At 43.1% G+C, this 23,001-nt stretch overlaps 2 protein-coding genes across 4 annotated transcripts in view; one reads left to right on the top strand and one right to left on the bottom strand.

The window, feature by feature from the left end:
- Positions 1–8,322, bottom strand: part of LOC121583960 (adhesion G-protein coupled receptor D1-like) — a 52,714-nt gene extending 44,392 nt beyond the window's left edge. Inside the window, exons 1-10 of the mRNA XM_041899815.1 lie at positions 7,923–8,322; positions 7,803–7,839; positions 7,286–7,378; positions 6,363–6,461; positions 5,295–5,417; positions 4,887–5,063; positions 2,970–3,227; positions 1,735–1,802; positions 1,050–1,205; positions 548–604 (exon numbers count right to left, since the gene is read on the bottom strand). Coding sequence (XP_041755749.1) covers positions 548–604; positions 1,050–1,205; positions 1,735–1,802; positions 2,970–3,227; positions 4,887–5,063; positions 5,295–5,417; positions 6,363–6,461; positions 7,286–7,378; positions 7,803–7,839; positions 7,923–7,976 — 1,122 coding nt within the window. The 5' untranslated portion in view covers positions 7,977–8,322. The remainder of the gene's footprint in view (positions 1–547; positions 605–1,049; positions 1,206–1,734; positions 1,803–2,969; positions 3,228–4,886; positions 5,064–5,294; positions 5,418–6,362; positions 6,462–7,285; positions 7,379–7,802; positions 7,840–7,922) is intronic.
- Positions 8,323–9,269: 947 nt separating this feature from the next.
- Positions 9,270–15,598, top strand: LOC121584149 (syntaxin-2). 3 transcript variants are annotated; one of them, XM_041899989.2, is made up of 11 exons: positions 9,270–9,621; positions 9,855–9,929; positions 10,050–10,149; positions 10,939–11,013; positions 11,198–11,271; positions 11,567–11,675; positions 12,654–12,727; positions 12,968–13,105; positions 13,199–13,309; positions 13,640–13,759; positions 14,799–14,884. In XM_041899989.2, the coding sequence occupies exons 1-10, from the start codon at positions 9,592–9,594 to the stop codon at positions 13,733–13,735; spliced, it is 882 nt and encodes a 293-aa protein (XP_041755923.1). In that variant the 5' UTR covers positions 9,270–9,591; the 3' UTR covers positions 13,736–13,759; positions 14,799–14,884. The 3 variants fall into 3 exon arrangements, with proteins under 3 accessions (XP_041755923.1, XP_041755924.1, XP_041755922.1); XM_041899990.2 differs by lacking the exon at positions 13,640–13,759 and having other exon boundaries at positions 14,799–15,598; XM_041899988.2 differs by lacking the exon at positions 14,799–14,884 and having other exon boundaries at positions 13,640–14,205.
- Positions 15,599–23,001: the final 7,403 nt, after the last annotated feature.

The raw sequence follows: 23,001 nt of genomic DNA, 5'->3' as shown, positions 1-23,001 counted from the left end.
TTAACCCTAACCTTAACCCTAACCCCTAACCCTAGCCCCTAGCCTAGCTAACATTAGCCATCTAACTAACGTTAGCATTAAACACTTAGCCACCTAGCTAACGTAAGCCACAATTTGCGAATTCGTAAAATATTGTACGAATACATTTGCTATGTTACGTCTACTCCTGGGTCCAGGTTGCAGCTAGCACACCTCTGATATACACTGTATTAACTGGCGTCTGACTTCCTTTTGATGATGCTCTACCACATCCAAGTCTAATGTTTTCATGCGCTAAGAACATCTGGTTCAGCTTGCTCATATGGAAACAAGCGTGCTTGTTCACTGTCTTCAGAACATTGAAACCACAAACTCGCTCAAAACGTTACTCTCTTTAGGCATTCCTGTGTTCGCACATGCTAGTGTTGAACTAGAGCCAGAACGAATGTGATCATATTCACAATTTAGTATCATATAGCTAGTTTACTGTAAACCCGCATTTGCCTTTATCCTGTCCAATATTGACTTTCACACAGTGATTTCACAGAGATATCATGAGCTCATTTACCTCATCCTCTTGAGCCACTTCAGAAGAGAGCACTTCCCCCACACTCTTCAGAAAGGCCTGGGTAGGACACAACATCATGGGTCTGTGACCTGATACAAACTATTACAATATTTTATTATTTTTTATTTAACATTTATTTAACTAGGCAAGTCAGTTAAGAACAAATTGTTATTTACAATGACAGCCTACACCGGCCAAACCTGGACGATGCTGGGCCAATTGTGCGCCGCCCTATGGGCCGATTGTGATACAGCCTGGAATCGAACCAGGGGGTCTGTAGTGACGCCTCAAGCACTGAGATGCAATGCCTTAGACCGCTGCGCCATACTTTGGTGTGTGTGTGTGTGTGTGTGTGTGTGTGTGTGTGTGTGTGTGTGTGTGTGTGTGTGTGTGTGTGTGTGTGTGTGTGTGTGTGTGTGTGTGTGTGTGTGTGTGTGTGTGTGTGTGTGTGTGTGTGTGTGTGTGTGTGTGTATATATACACATGTATCCTTGTTAAAGTACCTGTGTGAGGTTGTTGGCAGTGTCTTGGGGGATGGTCTTGTTGGGCAGGCTGAATGGCAGAAACTCCAGGAAGCCTTGCATGGGCACAGGGTCCTGGAAGCTGTGGATCTCCTCACTCAGCTTTGTGGTGATAGAATAGGACACATCTGTGACTCCCTGGGGGGAAAAAGCACCATGCATTAAAACAGATTTTATTCTTCACAGATACTCTCCCAAGACCAGAATGGGACCGTTATTTGACCATTACCCTATCCAGTTAAAACTCTTTCTGGATAGATGTCTGCTGTAAAAGAGTGTTGCTTATTTTCCAGCTTCATGCCGTACAGGGACCCATTTTGTGCTGTGTTGAACAGCTGTCTCTGCTTTCGCCACTCTACGTCCACAACAGCCGTTTAATAAACAGAAGAGGTCCATTCACATGTGCTCTCAATATCCCTTTTTCCATGCAATTCCTCAGTCTTAAAGGAAAACAATAGTTCCATAAGGAATTAATTGTTTGTTTGCGTTGGTGGCAGTTCAACCACCAGGCTTATACCTCATTTCCTGTGAGGCTGCCATGTGTCTGTTCTAGTTGTAAACCCTGAAAACCATCTGAAATTTCCAAGACATGCACGTTCCCATGGTAAGAGGTCAAGATGGGCACCAAATGTATTATCTGCATAAATCTCCAAAGTTGAGAACTCACTGGCATTTGTGTCGTAGAGGAGACTTCTTTAGGAACACTTGCTGTGGTAGGATAGGTCCAAGCATCACCTAGTTGGAGAAATATATGAGAACCATTAAAAGTGCTCTTCCACCTGTCATCTATGGGAACACTATCTACATGCCAAATGGATTTCTTAGAGAAGAGCTGGATTTGTTCAGGCCCCAAAGATTTATGATTCCTTGGTACGTGCCTGATGATGGTTGGACCTCCCCCAGCCAGGGAATGATGAAAATAAGTGTTTTGTGATTGTACCTGCTCTTTAGATAACTAACCACCTAATACATCATATAGGTACTATACAAGCCAAAGAGATGTTGGAAGGAAGTCATGAAATCATGCTGTCTGTAAATAACATATCACTAGGTGCACTCAGCAACACTAAATTACCATATATGGTTTTACATTTGGACCAGCTCTTCTTTAGTCCCATTCATTCTCTACAGGTATAACATGATAAAATGCTTTCCATTACCATAACAACTTTGTTGTTTATGTCTGTTATGTCTGGGGGGCAGTACTGAGACCACCTGAATCCTTCAACATGACCACCTGAATCCTTCACAATGTGTCTAGTTACTAGACAAAGCCCCAGGGAATTGGTGCCCACACCCACATTTTTAGCATTTACCATAAGCATAACTAGTGACTCATCCATTTTTACCAGCAGACACATTTCGCCATGATCTGAATAACACTTCTAGGACTATACAGAGGTCATTATCCATTTCTTTTGAGTTTTTAGAACCACACAAGATTAATCAAAGCAGCAATGAAAAAGGTAATGTATTATTTATTTATTTTTTACTTCAGTCACTCAGTCTAACATCAGTTTAGTCCCCTAATCTAAAACCAAACTGTTAGGCCTATATCCCCACTGGACACTTAGTAATAGTACAGGGCCCTTATCAGATGAAATGCTTATATATGGTAGAATATGTGAGACCCTTATAAGGTGGAAGATTGTGAAACACTTTTATGGTAGAAATATGTGAGATGATTTTAAGATGGGGAGGATTTGTACAGTTTAATATCTTGTGTCTTCCATGCGTCAGTACTGTGGATGGAATGTCTATGGCAATGACCAAGATGGAAATTGCTTTTGAACCCCTTTCTCCTCACATCCGTCAAGGGGAAATTATGAACATAGCGAACATTTCACATCATGAAAAAAAAGAGTGGAACAAATTCAGACTGACGGTGACATGTGATCTTACCTATGGCAGCCTTGTAGTACATAAGGATCTCCTCTGGTGACAGAGCCCTCTCCCAGATGACAAACTCATCAAAGGCTCCTGTCACATAGCGTCCATAGGACTGGTCATTTCCTGTCCCAATGACCAGGTCAGGGTAAGGGTCTCCGTAGTTCATGGACACGTTGCCAGTGGGGTCGCTGGTGTTGAATGTCCCGTTGATGTAGATGTTGAGACCATCCTTCAGGGTCCAGGTGAACAGAATGTGGGTCCAGAAGGGCCCTGAAAGGGAAGAGAGAAGCGGATAAATAATAATCATGACTTCACCCTCCATCTCAGAAAAGTAAAGGGCTTCTTTATTGGGCTTAGAGAATTGACATTTAGCATGAAATGAAGCAAAGTTCACCTAATATTTGTTCTACTCTTGTATGTGGGTATTATAGCCTACAGTATGTGACAGATATTTCAACTGTGCTTTTCCACTAATATCCGCCCAATATGTCCCCATGTTCCACTCAACACTCTTAGAAAAAAAGGTGCTATCTAGAACCTAAAAGGGTTATTCGGCTGTCCCCATAGGATAACCCTTTGAAGGCCCCTTTTTGGTTCTATGTAGAACCCTTTATGCAGAGGGTTCTACATGGAACCCAAAAGAGTTCTACCTGGAGCCAAAAAGGGTTCTCCTATGGGGACAGCCAAAGAACCCTTTTGGAACCCTTTTTTCTTAGAGTGCAGCCATTCAGTCAGCACCTCCATTCTATCCCTCCAAATGGTTTCAATAGACTCCTCCAAAGAGGAAATAACATCTCCAGTTCTTCTAAAGGTAAACGGACAATAACGAGAATCCCAAAATATATTCACTGTGAACAGTTCCACCAGTGGATGCTGGCTCAGAGTGCCAAAACACAGCTATCCCATTGGGATTGGCTTAAACACAAACCATATGTCCCACCAAGAACTTCCCCATTCACTCGTTCAATCTCTCTTTCCTTTTGGTCTCTCCCTCTCTTTTAGATAGAGATGTTTCTGATGAACACAGGTTAGGCTGGAACACATTGTGACAAGGTCTACTGGTACTGGTAGAGGTCTCATAAGAGCTGGTTGAGTCATAGATCTAAGGTGTTTTCCTCTGTTATGAGTCAAAGGCTAAACAACTGCATGGTGAAATTGTGACATATCATCATGTCACATTATAAGAACCAGATGATGTTTGATCTTCTGTAACTAATAATCAAATAAATCAAAAGTACACATGAAGTCCTGTAACATAAACAAGATGACGGAAGACATTTGGTCATTTTTTTCCTCTAATAAAGAATGACTGGTAAATGTTTATTTCTTATTCAAAGAACCTGCAGTGCAGAGAGCGACATGATGTGTTTTCCTCCAGAAATAGCAGATCATGTCTGAGATTGTAGGGGATGGAGAAATAGTTTTGCTATAGTAGAATGTTTATGTTATTTCAATTACTTCATTTAGAGTCCACTTGAGCCTTCAAGTTTGAAATATTTGACCATTTTATGCATATGACTTTCATACATACTATGAAAGGTTACATACGTATGCATTATTTAGCATGTGGTTCAGTATTTACCATAGTCACGCAACAATATGGAAACAGACTTGCCAGTAAAATGTGACACATTTATAGTTTGAGATAAAGAATAAATTGAATCCATCATTAAATCCATAAAATAATTATGGGACCGACAGTATAGTCTGCTGATGATTGTAGCTCCATCTGCTTACAACAACCATATTCAAGGCTGAAAATGAAAAATAATTGAAATATGTATTTATTTATTTATTTATATAAGAATATTTTTTTACCCACCATCCACATCCAAAGACCAGTTTATAACATTTTTTTAAATAATTATTTAGAATCATAGTGAATTTTATCAACTTCATTTACAAAATGGTTTTCCTTTTTTTAAATACCTGGTATTTTGATGTTAGCCCTCCACCTCTTCGAGTTTCCTCGTGTGTAGAACTCTACGTATCCAGCGTAGGCATTGGCATAGACAGAGAAGCCATTGGAGATGACTTTCCCTCCAGAGGCTATTGCAAAATGGGACTCTGCCTCCTGGTTCTTCCAAAAGAAGGAAAATGTAATCCCTGAAATACATGAACATATATTTATTACAGATTCAAAAATAGGGAAAATTGTTTCAGACCACAAATCATGCTAATTGTAATATATTTAGATCTACATTCAATCCAATAAACAATATTTTGTAGTGTTTCGTCAATTAGATAATCACTTATTATTCACTTAAATTATTATACAGTCAGTCCTGTGTAGCTGTAGAACGTTCCTGAGAGGAGTTCGAGACAGGCGGAACTCACCCTCAGGGCCACACAGAGTGGGGTCACTAATGCAGGAGTTCTGGTAGTTCCCAAAGTGGAGAAACGTGCCTCCATTATCTCCATTCAGATAGATGCCCTTGTTGACCATCCCTTCAACTATGTCTACAGTAGGATGAAAGGCCAACAACATCATTTTGCCTGATGAGAAAATGAGGCAGCTTTTCCTCTGAACTAGGCTTTTCACAGGCAAACTAACAGGCAAGCAGTTGTCATAGATTTATTTTAGACATTTAGCAGACACTCTTATCCAGAGCAACTTACAGTTAGTGAGTGCATACATTTTTTATTTTTTTTATTTTTATTTTTATTCCCCCATACTTTTTTCATTTATGAACATATTCTCTGTACTGCACCAAATATGGAATGTTCCCCACTGCATAATGATCTACCATGGTAGTCAGCTATGACCCAAGTGTTTCCCTTTGTTGTTCTCCCACTTTAACCCTCCCGTTGTCCTAGGGTCAAAATGACCCGCCACTGTGTTGAACCAACTTTATTTGATTTTTATATTTTTTGGATCATTTGTGAGAAGGAGGCAGTGATACTTTCTTTAAAGTCTCACTGCCTCCTTCTAACAAATGATCCCCAAAATATAAAAATTAAATAAAGTTGGTTCAACACAGTGGCGGGTCATTTTGACCCTAGGACAACGGGAGGGTTAAATCATGTAAGCAGACAAAACTAAATAGGCGTGGCACATTGAGGTTAAAAAGTAAAGCTTTACAGCACTCTAGAAACAGATCTCTATACCTCCAGTCTCAAAGCTTGTGTAATCGTGATTTACACACTGCAGTCTCTGCTCTTTTTCCAGTGAAGAAAACAATTGTCTCTCCCTGACTACACACACACACAGACAAATTCAACATATTCAGGTAACAGTGTGTGTGACACACTCATGTCAACTATTGGCTGAGCTGGTACACCATTTACAAAACGATGGAGACTGAATAGCCTTAACATGACAGATAGCACTACAGTAACACCGACAGAGCAGGGTGACTGACTTTACACACAAATTAATTTTCTGTGAGCAGTGATGTTCCTCACCTACTGTTGCAGAAACGTTAGTGTAGGCAGAGTCATTGGTATACACAGAGGAAGAGTTATGGGAGGAAGGGAGCACAGTGTGCTTGTGGATTTGAAGAGCTAGGTGAAACATAGAAAACAAACAGACAAAGGAGAAACAGGTGATTTACATATCTACACACGAATAACACAAAACGGCCAGAGCACACAACAGAACAGTGAGAGACAAACACAGACACTATGCATCATGAGGGATGTGGTGCGTGAGCAGGGATGAGATTAAGTGTGATGCTGGGCTCAGTACACAGTGCTCAAGGAGGAACAGATCAATCATTTCCCCTTAGGATCAAAGTACATTTTGTATGGAAAAATTCAAAATGCCGTTCTCAAGTCTAGATCTCATCCCTCACAACTGATATAATCGATTGTGAGTCCCAAAGTATCCCATTCCGAATCACTTTGATGTTTCAAACTAGCTTAACCTTATTCAAATGATCAAGATATACAATTTTGGAAGCATTTGGGAAAGTTCTTGCTGCTTCCATAGTTGAAATAATACAGTATGGTATTTGGAAATCAGTTTTGCAAACAATAGTCTTACCATTAATCTGGAAAGTCTGCATAAAATGTACCTGGGGGTGAAGGATAACTTTTTATCCCATTTTGTTTATTAAAACACAGTGCTTTGATGTACATTAGCAAGTAGCCTTTAGACGTTTCATTTTGACTCTCTACTTTGAAAGTTATTATAGCAAATTTGAGTGTAATCAAATTTGAACAATGCACACAGCTGCACCTTAAAAAGCCGGGTCTTGGTGACTGCAAGACAGACAAAAGGTGAATTGAGCTGTAGACCATGCAGACAGAGAATGGAAAAGACTGGGTATTCTATTCCTAAGTATATAGGTCTATGCACATACTTATTTTACTTCCATTAACATGACCTGGTCTGTTTCCAATCTGGTCCCACAGTCCATGGATCCCGTCCACCTTATCCAGCGGCCAATAGTGTGAGGCTGTGGCTAACACCTGCAGGCCTGGACAGAGAGTTCATGTGTAAACAAAGCTCCAGATGGGACATTTCTCTAATCACACTCAATCATGCTATTTAAATTGGTTATTTTCCTGGCATTCCTCAGTGTGTCTTTTAGGATTAAAAGGTTGACAATTTTAAACAATACAGCTAATGTGTTGATGTTTGGGTATCTCATTCAATAAACACAGTTTGCATTGCTTAATAAACCACTATTACTGAGTATTAAACTTATGGTAAGTCATAAACTATAATTCATCATCCCATTATTTATATATATATATATATATATATATATATATATATATATATATATATAAATAATTGTTTCTCCCTAAATTACCAATAATATTCATCATAAACTGTAGGCTAATTTCAGACACAACATAGAAAATCCCAAGAATTCAATGAAGTATAATTAGATTTACCTGGATGCTTGGATGGCTTTGCTACTTCGCCATTAACCTGTAAAGAAATCAAATAAACTTAACATTGCAGTCACCTACACATAATGGTGAAGGTCATGGAAAAATAACTGTTGAAATTACCTGAATCAAAGTGACAAAAGTAGTTACAAACAGAATTTGGAATAATAGTTCCATGACTTGGCACTTGATTAAAACTAAATACTGGTTAATACTGGTTAATTTGGTTTAATTCGCCAATGTATGTTCAATCCAGAAAGCATAAATCATTATTCCAAAATGCAGAAAAAAACCCTTCTTCTTCTCTGTGTATTAGTCCATGTCTCCAATAAAAACAATTGTCACCCAAAACTTAATTCCCTGACATTTTGTAAAACGGCATTAAAACTGAGCACTGAAACTGGCACATTATAATCTACTGCCAATGTGCGTAACCATTCAGAACTTTCCCAAAAATTGGTAATCCTCGTCTCTCAATACAGAATTAGAAATATTGGACGATTCCAGCGACGGATTTTGCTCCTTGTTGCTTGATGTGCTCTGCTCTTTCTATTCTAGGATTGCACTGAGTGGAGGAATTCTCCGGGCTGTTCGATTGGACGTGGTAATACAAAACGTGATGTCATTTTTGGAGCATCGGAACTCAAGGTGGGGCCTGCGTAAATAGCATATATCAAGTGCGTATTTGGTGATTATGACCCCACCCCCCACCCCCTTTTGCCCTCAGAACAGCGTCAATTCGTCGGGGCATCGACTCTAAAAGGTGTCGAAGCGTTCCACAGGGACGCTGGCCCATGTTGACTCCAATACTTCCCACAGTTGTGTCAAATTGGCAGGATGTCATTTGGGTGGTGGACCATTCTTGATACACACAGGGAACTGTTGAGCGTGAAAAACCCAGCAGCGTTGCAGTTCTTGACACACCGGTGCGCCTGGCACCTACTACCATACCCGGTTCAAAGGCACTTCAATCTTTTGTCTTGCCCATTCACCCTCTGAATGGCACAAATACACAATCCATGTCGCAATTGTCTCAAGGCTTAAAAATCGTTCTTTAACCTGTCTCCTCCCCTTCATCTACACTGATTGAAGTGGATTTAGCAAGTGACATCAATAAGGGGTCATAGCTTTCACCTGTAAACTAATGGGCTGGCCATAGAAATTGAATTACTAGAACTAGAACCTAGCCTGAAAAGAAACTGTTCTGTGGAAATTGGAAGCATGGAGATTTTGGAATGACCTGCTTCCAGGTGAATCATAGGGGGGAAAGGACACGAGAGAGGAGATTATGAAGCCACTCACAAGCGCACGCAACGCTGTATGGTCAACAGCGCCGTTGTGTGGCTAATATCCTGAACAACAACTGCGGTCACAGGAGTAGTGCTAGGTGCGAGGCTGCGAGCCTCCTCCCGCCGAGGAGACCCGAGAGGCGTATCCCATTTCCCAACATGCTCGTAGATAGACAACGTGAAGGTGATGTGAGGTATGTTGTCTGCCACAATCAGATAGCTAGCAGACTAACGGTGCATTTTGGTTGATACCTAATGTTAAGGAGTTGGACAACGCTTTCCTAGCTAATGTTAATGATTGAAAGAGAAAACATCTCACACTTATTGCATGACTATAGAAATGTATGTTGATTGTCAACAAACTCAGTTATAGTATACCTAGCTAGCTAGAAAAAATTAGCTATCCACTTGTAGAGCTAACTTAGCTACTCGAGCTAGTTGCGATGGAGTTGAGAAGTGGTTGTTTTATGTATTATTAGCCAGTCAAAAACGCATCAAACGTGATGAAGGACCGGTTGGGTGAATTAACCGCAGTAAGTAGCCTACTAATATGATGTTACTGATCTCATCAGTCATAAACATATGGCTGCAGGCTGAATATACGATTATATTCTTCTAGCTATTTCTAGGACCTAAGGAATGAAACTCTGGTCTATAGCATTTTGTTGTCATGATAATAATATGGTAAATGTAGGCCTGTTAATCACGCAGTACTTGAGCCTCAGATTTTACTCTCTAATAAATGACTGTCGGTTTGTTTTAACAGAGCAGGACACAAGCAGAGGAGGATGTCACAGTCACAGTTGACAGTGATGGATTTATGGAAGGGTTTTTCAGAAGGGTAAGAACAGTGGTTCAGTCAGTACTGTTTGTTTTCAGATACGCTAGATTTTTACTGTAAAATACTGTAAGTGTCTGTGTATTTAAATAATATTGAAAATATTGTATGTGCGTGACTCAGGTGGAAGAGGTTAGGGGGCTCATTGATAAGCTATCTTCTGAAGTGGAGGAGGTGAGGAAGAACCACAGCATGATCCTGTCTGCACCCAATACAGATGAGAGTAAGTTGATGCCCATCAATCTGGCTGAACCTTCTAGCATGGTCATTTTACTGGGTGCTTGGATAGGTTATCTACCGCAGGGAGGTTATGCATTGGTAGGTAGCCTGTATGTATGTGGCATACAGTGACTGCCTTAACTTCAGCGCCTATGCCGAACAACCTGTTTTATACAGAACAGAATTTGGAGGCTTGAAAAAAGAGAGAGAGTGTGTGTGTGTGTGCGTGTGTGCATGTGGGGATGCTTCTCACACTGAAGATGTGTTGCTGCAGCTGTGCTTGTTCAGAGTTGATCCACTGTGGAGACTGAATAGACATGAGGAGCTAATCAAGACCTGCATAGACAAAGGCCCTCAGTTGACTCTATAATGCCACAGAACAGCATCAATTATTACCAGCAGAGTAACACAGTATCAACCATTTGTTTTTAGTGATCCAATTGACATTTTAGTCATTTAGCAGACGCTCTTATCCAGAGCGACTTACAATTAGTGAGTGCATACATTTTTCATACAGGCCCCCCGTGGGAAATATAACCATCTGCTACATAATAATACTAACTGAGAATGGCCCAAGAGTTTGGTGCAAATATTTGTTGGCCCACAAATCCAGTGGGTGTCTAATGGATACTACGGACACAGGTAGGTGTAGGGTTTCTTACCTGCATAAATATGAAGAATAGGCTATTATTATAGAAGAGTTGCCAAGTGATTAATGCTAATATTTGTCCAGGCCTATGTTGGGGAAATTTGCAATAATACATTTATTTTCTGTCGCTGTTATTTCCTGAAGAGATGAAAGATGAACTTGACCGGTTGACCAATGAGATCAAAAGCAATGCTAACTCTGTGAGAGTTAAGCTAAAATGTAAGTTTAACACCACGACGTACAGTACATAAAGAAATATATTTTTTGTTGTCATTTTGACATTGATATGACTGGATCAAATGCCTCATCCCAAATGCTGCTAGATGTAGAGTGGTAGAAGTGGGGAATTTGTCTGAGGTGATGTTATAGCTGCTGTAATCACTGTTCTTTCTGTTCTCTGTAGCTATGGAGCAGAGCCTGCCCAAGGATGATGTTTCTAACAGGGCCTCGGTTGATTTCCGTATTCAGAAAACCCAGGTCAGGAAACAGCCTTCCTGGGACTCATTCCTCACATGTTTGCGACTGCTGACGTGTTCTTACAGGTTGTAGTTAAGAACAGAGCTTGACAATAGATACTTGGAGGCTAACTTACAAGCCTGTATACAAAGTTGATCATGATTTGCTGTGATGTTTGCTGCTATGTTTTGATGTGGCTGTTTGACATCTCAGCCTTTCAAAAGTTTACTGAGCCTTTATCCACTTTACTTTTGCCAGTGGTTGGAACTCTCATTCCTCTCTCTTCTCTCAGCTTGTGTTTTCTCTAACCCCACAGCACATGGTGCTCTCCAGGAAGTTTGTGGAGGTCATGAGTCAGTACAACAAGACTCAAGTGTCGTTTAGGGAGAGAAGCAAAGGAAGGATCCAGAGACAGCTGGAGATAAGTGAGTGACAAACTGGGCCAGCAGCAGGGCAGACAGGATCACGGAAAGGAGCCCGACCACACCTAGGAGCTTTTCTCTCCCACCATGATAACACATAGGCTACACTGTTCACAATTACAAAATAACATCCAACATTATCCTCATTATTGCCTAGTTTCATTGTGGATAAGTCAGGTTGTTTTCTGGCTCCTTGACCTGTCACTGTATGTTATTATCTATTGTCATGGCATGGACAATTTTTTAAAATTATTTTACCTTTATTTAACTAGGCAAGTCAGTTAAGAACAAATTCTTATTTACAATGACGGCCTACACCGGCCAAGACTTGCTGTAAATACACCATATGGCAGACACCCATGTATTGTTCATATAGAGCAGGGTTCTTCAATTCCGGTCCTGGAGGGCCGAAACACTTCTGTTTTTTATTTCTACCTGGTAGTTAATTGCACTCACCTTGTGTCCCAGGTCTGAATTAGCCCCTGATTAGAAGGAGAGGATGAAAAACAGAGGTGTTTCGGCCCTCCAGGCCTGGAATTGAAGAACCCTGATATAGAGTATTTGTTTAGAATGAGAATAATTGATGATGACAGAAATAGTCGTAGCCCCTCCAGTCCCTTAGGATAGTCTTAATGAGGCTCTCTACTACAGCACACTCCAGAAGGAAGAGAAGAGTCTGACACAGGACACATACACCTATCTGTGCCTACCTGTGTTAGTGTTGCCAAGGAAACGGAAGGCTACCTTCACTGGGGTGGAAGGGCTTATGTACATGATCCCAGGTTTGTAAGCCACAGTGGGTTTGATCATGTTAGGCAGTGAGGGTTGAGTCACTCTGAGGAATAGCCTAGATCATAACACTGTGGCTGTGACTACAGAGACTATTCTCCCTACAGAGTGGAGGAGAGAGAACAATTATTTTTGTTTTCTGCTGATGTTTTAGCACATGTTTGGTAAAAGTATTTTATTTCCTGGTTATAGCTGGGAGAGTGACTAGCAATGAGGAACTGGAGGACATGCTGGAGAGTGGCAACCCATCCATTTTCACATCTGATGTAAGTTCCTCCTCAATCTCCAGCCTTTCTCTGATGCTACTTTCTTGCATCCATTCTTTTCACAATACAGTCAAATACCAACACTATCTAGTATACCAAGATAACTCAGGTTGTGGTTGGAAGTATTCCAAAACAACTAATATTCTGTGTAAATGCAACACCAATCCTCCCATATATATGTATTTGAATGAAATAGACTGTCTTACTGGCTGTCTTCCTGTTGTCCACCTCCTCCCTCAGATCATCTCTGACTCTCAGATCACGCGCCAGGCCTTGAATGAGATTGTGTCACGGCACCAGGATATCATCCGCCTGGAGTCCAGCATCAGGGAGCTCCATGCCATGTTTATGGACATGGCCATGCTGGTGGAGAATCAGGTACTGTAGTGCAGTACTGTAATGCTGTCCTGAATATTATTAGTTCTGTTTTTAGTCAAACTATATGGAACTCATGTGGTGCTGTTTTAAAAGGGGGATATGGTGAACAACATAGAGAAGAACATCTCCAACGCTGCTGAATACATAGGCCGTGCCAAAGAGGAGACCAAAAAAGCTGTGAGATACCAGAAAAGATCCCGCAGGGTAAGTCTCCTTTTCCCCAAACGAAAGGTCACATGGTGCATCTGCTAATAATACTGGATAATACTGCTCAAGTTAGACTCTTTTAACCAGTGCAACAGCTCTGAATATTTTGGTCATAAGAATAATATTATTTCAGTACCATTCTAAATGTCGGACAGAATGTTTAAATGCCATATCTAATGTCGAAATTGAATGTCAAAATGCCTCACTATCACTAATGAGCAGTCATTTACATTGTCTGTTACCTGACTAATGTTTTCACTAAAATCACTGTAGTGTGTTTTGGGTCACGCATTATTAACCTAACCACTTTGTTTCTGTTCTGGGCAGAAACTCATCCTCCTTGCCTTTGCTCTATTGATCCTGCTTGCTGTCATTGCACTAATTGTTGGCCTGTCTGTTGGACTAACCAAATCCCCTGTATGAGCCCTGTCCTGCTATCTGTCTGGGGTAACTACTACTGTACATTTCATCATGATCAACATAACATTCAACACCAATTCCTTCCATTCACGTCTTTTAACCCATTGAGTCCCACCACGACGCTGGCAGGTCTTGGACTTAAACATTGTGTGTTTGAGCTACAGACTTCTGAGTTGTACCATTATATTTGTCAATTTCTTCTGCATCTGTTGGTACTGTTAGTCTTTGTGATTAACGGGGGCTTAGCTAGTGTGGTGTTTGTGAGACGAGGGCGGATCCCGAAGGGGCCTGGGGCTGGGTATTTTTACAAAAATGTCTGTAGAGTCGGAATGGTTTGAGTTACAAACTATTAAAAGCTATCTATGAAAAGCTGCTCTACGATGCTCACAAGCTACACTAGAGTCGTTAGAAGATAAGGGGTTCTTCTACATAGAAGATCACAGGAAATCCAAGGACATAGTGTCTATAATACTATAATAAGCTCACATAGTTGCTGTCACAAACTCCAAACTCCACACAGTTGTCACTGAATAGTTGGATATTCATTTCCCACTGAACAAACCATTTCTGTACTTTTCTGTATATAAATTCATTTTTATCAGGGTTTTTGCTTTGGCAGACCTTATTTTTGTTATTGACATTTGTCAATAAAACTCATGAATGCAACTGTTTATGTCAAATTGTTTTGTTTTCTACTTGTAGCCCTCGTTGTCCTGAAAATAAAATGGTAAAACACTTAATTGTGAGGCTAAATATACGGGCTGAACATGCAGATAAATAAAAGTCAGATAAATGAAAAGCCAATTTTTGCTGGGCTCTTGGGACTCATAGGGTTAACACAATGAGGTACTGTACTTGATAGTGTTTGATTTAGCGGTTCAGTTTTGATTTTGAGAATCTCCGAATTTGAGAATCACAATAATGGGTAAATTGCCAAGTTAGGTTCATAGTAACTACATTCAAAGTGATGAACACACACATAATTATGTCAGTTAAAATAGGTCGTTTTGGTTTGATATGTACTAAATGAACAGTGAACCAAACTTTTGCTCTTCCTCTCTCACAGAAATTGTTCTGGCTTGCCATTTGTATGGCACTGGGTCTCCTCATCTTAATCATCATAATAGCAACAATATTTGACTGACCATTGAGAGGCCCCACTGTTCAGAACAGCAGATGAGTCTACAGCAGTTTCTCACACCTTTGGGACCAAGTTCCAGTCATCATACCCTGCTCAATGTTCAACTACTCCTCCAATACCAAGATGGGCATTTCACTTCTCAGAGGACAATAGATCCAGCTGTATCCACCATGTTATTATACTATTACACGTCTTGACTCCATGTAATGACTGAGTCAGTGGCCTTGGCTTACACAATTTCACAGAAACCCTAGGGTTCCCAGAGCCACAGTTACTCCTAGGAAAACACCCCCTCTTGCTGCAATAATACAGGGTTGCCTTTTTTACTGTCCGTGCAAGTAACTAGAATGAAGTCTCTACAGGACTGGCATAGGCTACATGTCAACAATGACTACCGTTGCAAACTACATGGACACACACAGACTCTGCCTTTATGGCAGCAGTAAAGGGAATGCATAGGAAGTAGAGAGATGTCACTTTCAAACTTTACTGAGCAGAATGATTTTTTTGTACACCATCATTTATACGCTTTAAAGTGATTCATTCCTAGCTCTGTGTTAAAATATGTAATTTTGTTTATTTTAGTCTAACGATCAGAACAAGATGATTTCATACAACTTAGGTGTAACAATTTTTGCCGTGTGATGATCATGACTGAATGTGCTTTAAGAGAAACAAACACTGTAGTACTTAAGTGTTCTAAATAATATGTATGAAAACTTTGTTTGGAAACCATTTCACTGTTGGGATGCAATGATTGTGTCTTGTTTTGACTACACCTATCACTTTGGTCTGCACTTAGATGTTTTATTTATTTATATGATTTATTTAAGTGTCATACACCTACCGGTGCCCAGCCCACATGGGCTTACAAGACACTACAGAACAAAATAACATTTGAGAAATTATACATATTATAAGCATACAATAATCATGGCTACCATCTAGCCACTCTACACAAAACGTAAATATCTCCTTCTCCTGCTGGCATTGTGAACAAACTGAGCAATCTCAAACACCATGTCTGAAACAGAATTCAAGCTTCTGCTCATCCCGTAACCAGAATACTTCAGGGTTATCACCAAAATGTTACAAAAAATAACGTGTCTCAGATCATCATACAGAGGGCAATAAAACCAGAGACAGCAGGGGGTCAAACTGTAGAACCCAGTTCCTAAATTTGAATATAAAAATTGATTTTATCAAACAAAAATATGCTGCATTTTATCTCTGGGACCCTCAGGATGACAAATCAGAGCAAGATTACTGAATGTAAGTACATTATTTACCTTCAGAGGTAAATGTATCAAACTAGTTGCCGTGACAAAAGTGTTTTGTTGTTGTGCACTATCCTCAAACAATAGCATGGTATTTGTTTTTAGCTGTAATAGCTACTGTAAATTGGACACTGCAGTTAGATTAACAAGAATTTAAGCTTTCTGCCCATAAGACATGTCTATGTCACAGAAAGTTGGCTGTTGTTTACAACGCCATTCTAGTCACATATCACATATTGAGCAGCAACCGTCCCGGTATAGGTACGCCCATCCTGTAGAGGTTAAATCTACCCGCCTCAATAGCCAGCGGGTGGGTGCCGGATCTGAGTTGTGCACAAACTGACCTTTTTGTTAGGTTCAGGCGGACACATGGTTCAGGGGTGTAGTTCTCTTTGATGAGAGTGTACGTTCTAAGTTTAGGTTTAAACCAATCATCAATCATTTTTTCTTGTGGATCAGCAAAAGCTTGTCCTTGATTTGGTTAACACTACATGGTAATTTGTTCCTGATTTGTTCCTTTGTATGAACAAATTGTTTGTAATACACACTCCTGAGATCTTTGTCTCCTGTGTCACGATCGTCGTAATGAGTGGACCAAGGCGCAGCGTGAAATGCGTACATCTTTTATTGAGTACTATTAACAATAACAAAACAACAAAACGAAACGTGAAGTCCTCGGTCATAAACACAACCTACACGGAACAAGATCCCACAAAAGACAAGTGCACAACAGGCTGCCTAAGTATGGTTCCCAATCAGAGACAACGAGCCACAGCTGTCTCTAATTGGGAACCACCCCGGCCAACATAGAAACACATAAACTAGAACAAGAACATAGAAAACGAAACATATAACCTAACACCCAGAAACTAACACATAGAAACTAACACCCTGGCTCAACATATAAAAGTCCCCAGCGCGTGACAGTACCCCCCCCCCAAAGGCGCGGACTGCGACCGCGCCAACTAAACCCAACAGGGGAGGGGCCGGGTGGGCATTCCGCCTTGGAGGCGGATCCGGCTCCGGGCGTGACCACCACCCTCTAACTAACCCCCCATAGCGCCCCTGGTCTGGTCCCGCTGGCTGGAGCTGGACTGGACATCGGTGGAGCGGATTGCTTAGGCTCCGGTGTGGAGCAGCTGACCGGTACCTGACCAGGCACCGGTGAAACAGGCACGGGCTGTGCCGGACTGACGACGCGCACCACAGGCTTGGTGCGGGGAGCAGGAATGGGCCGGACCGGGCTGACGACGCGCACCACTGGCTTGGTGCGGGGAGCAGGAACGGGCCGGACCGGGCTGACGACGCGCACCACTGGCTTGGTGCGAGGGGCAGGAACAGGCCGGGCCGGGCTGGCGACGCTCACCACTGGCTTGGTGCGAGGGGCAGGAACAGGCCGGGCCGGGCTGGCGACGCGCACCCCAGGCTTGGTGCGAGGGGCAGGAACAGGCCGGGCCGGGCTGGCGACGCGCACCCCAGGCTTGGTGCGAGGGGCAGGAACAGGCCGGGCCGGGCTGGCGACGCGCATCACAGGCTTGGTGCGAGGGACAGGAACGGGCCGGACCGGACTGGTAACACACCCCAGTACCTCTCGCCGTGCCTCTACACTCTCCTTCCCTCTAATGACCAATGGCCCCCGTAACCTGGTGGCCTTCTCTCCTAGTCCACAATCTCGCCCTGTAGCTGCCTCCAGCAGCCCCGTCGTCCATGCCGTGTGCCCCCCCAAAAAAAATTATTGGGGTTGCCTCTCGCCTGTCCGACGACGGCCCGGTTGGCGCCGCTTCTCCTCTCCTGCCTGGGTCTCCCCCTTCATCGCCCTCCGGTAACGGACGGCCTCCTCCTCCGTTATCCTCCCCCAACCGAGGAGGACATCTACCAACGTTACCTCCGGCGTTTGCTCCTGGAAACGCTGCTTGGTCCTGTCTTGGTGGGATCTTCTGTCACGATCGTCGTAATGAGTGGACCAAGGCGCAGCGTGAAATGCGTACATCTTTTATTGAGTACTATTAACAAGTCCTCGGTCATAAACACAAACCTACACGGAACAAGATCCCACAAAAGACAAGTGCACAACAGGCTGCCTAAGTATGGTTCCCAATCAGAGACAACGAGCCACAGCTGTCTCTAATTGGGAACCACCCTGGCCAACATAGAAACACATAAACTAGAACAAGAACATAGAAAACGAAACATAGAACCTAACACCCAGAAACTAACACATAGAAACAAACACCCTGGCTCAACATATAAAAGTCCCCAGAGCCAGGGCGTGACATCCTGAGTGTGGCGCTTTTTGATAAATAGGTCATTTTGTTGTAAGATCATCTCTGCACAACATGAAGTCAGATCTTTCTGCAGTTGATAAAGCTAAAAACGGTTTGCAACTGCACATGGCGACAAATATTGTACTTTTTGGAGAAATGTCCTCTGGTCTGATTAAACAAAAATATAACTGTTTTGCCATAATGACCATCGTTATGTTTGGAGGAAAAAGGGGGTGGCTTGCAAGCCGAAGAACACCATCCCAACCGTGAAGCACGGGGGTGGCAGCATCATGCTGTGGGGGTGCTTTGCTGCAGGAGGGACTGGTGCACTTCACAAAATAGATGGCATCATGAGGAAGGAAAATGATGTGGATATATTGAAGCAACATCTCAAGACATCAGTCAGGAAGTTAAAGCTTGGTCGCAAACGGGTCTTCCAAATGGACAATGACCCCAAGCATACTTCCAAAGTTGTGGCAAAATGGCTTAAGGACAACAAAGTCAAGGTATTGGAGTGGCCATCACAAAGCCCTGACCTCAATCCTATAGAACATTTGTGGGCAGAACTGAAAAAGCGTGTGCGAGCAAGGAGGCCTACAAACCTGACTCAGTTACACCAGCTCTGTCAGGAGGAATGGGCCAAAATTCACCCAATTTATTGTGGGAAGCTTGTGGAAGGCTACCCGACATGTTTGACCCAAGTTAAACAATTTAAAGGCAATGCTACCAAATACTAATTGAGTGTATGTAAATTTCTGACCCACTGGGAATGTGATGAAATAAATAAAAGCTTAAACAAATCATTCTCTCTACTATTATTCTGACATTTCACATTCTTAAAATAAAGTGGTGATCCTAACTGACCTAAGACAGGGAATTTACTAGGATTAAATGTCAGGAATTGTGAAAAACTGAGTTTAAATGTATTTGGCTAAGGTGTATGTAAACTTCCGACTTCAAATGTATGTGGGAACTTCTTCAAGACTTTTGGAAAAGCATTCCAGGTGAAGCTGGTTGAGAGAATGCCAAGCGTGTTCAAAGCTGTCATCAAGGCAAAAGGGTGGCTATTTGAAGAATCTCAAATATTAAATATATTTTGATTTGTTTAACACTTTTTTGGTTACTACATGATTCCATATGTGCTATTTCATAGTTTTGATGTCTTCACTATTATTCTACAATGTAGAAAATGGTAAAAAATAAAGAAAAACCCTTGAATGAGTAGGTGTTCTAAAACTTTTGACCGGTAGTGTAGATTATTACTGTCACGGTTTCGGCCGAGGCTGCTCCTCCTCCTGGTTCGGGCAGGCTTCGGCGTTCGCCGTCCCCTGAGTACTAGCTGCCACCGCTCTATGTTTCTGAGTTTGATTGCTTTTGTCTGTCTGTCACACCTGTGTCTGTTTGAGAGTTGATTACGTGTCTTATAAGTTCCGTGTTGTAATCTAGGGTATTTGTGTGTTGTTTTTCCGTTGCCACTTTGTATATGATACGTGTTTGTTTTCCGTGTCATTTTTCCATGTTTAGTGTTTTACGCGTGTGCGTAATTTTCCCTCGCCACTTCGTGTTATCGAGGTCGGGGTTTGTTATCTTGCATTTGAGACTATTAAAAGTCTTGTTGGACTAAACCTCTGCTTCCTGCGCTTGACTCCTCCACCACATCCACGACGGTTTATGACAATTACAATTCACAGCTGATAATTCTGAAGTAAAACCTTTGCTTTGTGTTTATCTTGTTTTGTCTTAATTGTTGCCATTGTCCTGGCTGGAAGATGGTTTAGTGAATGGGGAGGTGAAGCATGAGGTAATACAGCAGGGGGAGTGCGAGCGCTTCTCAAATGTAATGTTCTCCACACTCTCGTCCTCACAAGAACGTACTCAAGAGAACGTCCTCAGAAAATGCACTCGGAGCATGAGAGTGTGGAGCACAGTAGTATGCATATTGAGAAACACCCTAAGTCATTATTATGAGAATTGTAAGTCATAGTTATGAGATAGTAAGTCATAATGACCCTGTGTAGCTCAGTTGGTAGAGCATGGTGCTTGCAACGCCAGGGTTGTGTGTTCGATTCCCACGGGGGGCCATTATGAAAAAATGTATGCACTCACTAACTGTAAGTCGCTCTGGATAAGAGCGTCTGCTAAATGACGAAAATGTAAATGTAAAAATGTAAAATAATTATGACATAGTAAGTCTGGATCATGGACATTGAATAGTCCCCTTTTAAAGAGGCAATCTGGGATTCAAACAATAACAAATTGTACGCCCCGCCACTTGATTTGGTAAACAGCTTAGGAATGGGGCAGGAGAAATGTAACCACTCTCAATACATAGACGCAAGAACTCTCACATAATCACATATTATGGCTGCAAGGACTAACCATCCATGAGATCAAAATGATCGTTTTAACCATGTTTTGAAGCTATACAGTGTTTGTTTACAATTACATTTTTTAGAAACAATGGAGTAAAATAAGCTTCTATGTTGGGTTCTGATGGGGTCAGACTGTTGCTCATGAGGCATTTCTAAATTACATTCTTTAAGAATCAATGAACTGAATAAAAAAACTGAAATATCACATTTACATAAGTATTCAGACCCTTTTCTCAGTACTTTGTTGAAGCACCTTTGGCAGCAATTACAGCCTCGAGTCTTCTTGGGTATGACACTACAAGCTTGACACATCTGTATTCGGGGAGTTTCTCCCATTCTTCTCTGCAGATCCTCTAAAGCTCTGTCAGGTTGGATGGGGAGCGTCGCTGCACAGCTATTTTCAGGTCTCTCCAGAGATGTTCGATCGGGTTCAAGTCCGGGGCTCTGGCAGAGACTTGTCCCGAAGCCACTCCTGTGATGTCTTGGCTGTGTGCTTAGGGTCGTTGTCCTGTTGGAAGGTGAACCTTCGCCCCAGTCTGAGGTTCTGAATGCTCTGCAGCAGGTTTTCATCAAGGATATCTCTGTACTTTGCTCCATTCATCTTTCCCTCGATCCTGGCTCCCAGTCCCTGCCGCTGAAAAACATCCCCACAGCATGATGCTGCCACCACCATGCTTCACGGTAGGGATGGTATTGGCCAGGTGATGAGCGGTGCCTGGTTTCCTCCAGAGGTGACGCTTGTCATTCATCAGACCAGATAATCTTGTTTCTCATGGTCTGAGAGTCCTTTAGGAGCCTTTTGTCAAACTCCAAGAGGGCTGTCATGTGCCTTTTTTGTCACGTTCGTTGTGTAAAGGATCGGACCAAGGTGCAGCGTGGTATGCGTACATGGTCATTTATTATTATAAACACCGACAAAATAACAAAATCCAACAGAACGTGAAGTTCAAGAGGCTAAACATCCAACAAGCCAAACAGTAACAAGATCCCTCAACCAAAGGTAGGCAAAATGGCTGCCTAAGTATGATCCCCAATCAGAGACAACGATCGACAGCTGCCTCTGATTGGGAACCACACCCGGCCAACATATAAATATATAACCTAGATATGTCAACATTCACACCCTGACCAAACTAACTACAGAATAACAGGGTTCTCAAGGTCAGGGCGTGACAGTACCCCCCCCCCCCCCAAAGGTGCGGACTCCGGCCGCAAAAACCTGACTTCTTAGGGAGGGTCCGGGTGGGCATCTAGCCTCGGTGGAGGCTCCGGCTTCGGATGCCGTAAACTCCTCTCCTTTCCTGCATCCCCGTAGCACACCTGGTCCGGTCTGGACCCCGGCCCGATGCTTCCCCTCTCAGTCCTCCCACGATGCACCAAGCCCTGTTTGGACCCTGGTGTGGGAGCCCTCGACCCTGGAGAGGGGTTGACGTCTGGTTCCGGCTCGAACCCCGGTGGAGCAGATGGCTCCGGCATGGAGGAAGAGTAGACGACCGGACCCGGACTGGGCACCGGTGAAGTGGACTACTCTGGCACTGGAGTGGAGCCGCTGACTGGAGCTGAACTGGACCCCGGTGGAGCGGACTACTCTGGCACTGGACTGGAGCAGCTGACCGGAGCTGGACTAGGCACCAGTGGAGCGGACTGCTCTGTCACTGGAGTGGAGCAGCTGACCGGAGCTGAACTGGACCCCGGTGGAGCGGACTGCTCTGGCACTGGACTGGAGCCGTTGACCGGAGCTGAACTGGACCCCAGTGGAGCGGACTACTCTGGCACTGGACTGGAGCAGCTGATCGGAGTTGGACTGGCCACCGGTGGAGCAGACTGCTCTGGCACTGGAGTGGAGCAGCTGACCGGAGCTGGACTGGGCACCGGTGGAGCGGACTGCTCTGGCACTGGAGTGGAGCCGCTGACCGGAGCTGGACCAGGCACCGGTGGAGCGGACTGCTCTGGCACTGGAACGGGCCTTACCGGGCTGGGGACACGCACCACTGGTCTGGTGCGAGGAACAGGCACGGGCCGTACCGGGCTGGGAACACGCACCACTGGTTTGGTGCGAGGAGCAGGTACGGGGCGCACTGGGCTGGCGACACGCACCACTGGTTTGGTGCGAGGAGCAGGTACAGGCCGTACAGGACTGGAGACACGCACCACTGGTTTGGTGTGAGAAGGAGGTACGGGGCACACCAGGCTGGCGACACGCACCACTGGTTTG

This window comes from Coregonus clupeaformis, chromosome 16, assembly GCF_020615455.1.
Source record: "Coregonus clupeaformis isolate EN_2021a chromosome 16, ASM2061545v1, whole genome shotgun sequence".
Classification (NCBI taxonomy): Eukaryota; Metazoa; Chordata; class Actinopteri; order Salmoniformes; family Salmonidae; genus Coregonus; species Coregonus clupeaformis.
Note: the sequence above shows the minus strand (reverse complement) of the source record. Positions and strands in the feature narration are given on the sequence as shown.

What these genes read in the sequence shown, in the direction of transcription:
- LOC121584149 (XM_041899989.2), top strand. Translation starts at nt 9,592, where the DNA reads ATGAAGGACCGGTTGGGTGAATTAACCGCA. An exon ending in TGCACCCAATACAGATGAGA is followed by an intron (nt 10,150 to 10,938) that starts GTAAGTTGATGC and finishes TATTTCCTGAAG; the next exon opens with AGATGAAAGATGAACTTGAC. An exon ending in CCAGAGACAGCTGGAGATAA is followed by an intron (nt 11,676 to 12,653) that starts GTGAGTGACAAA and finishes TCCTGGTTATAG; the next exon opens with CTGGGAGAGTGACTAGCAAT.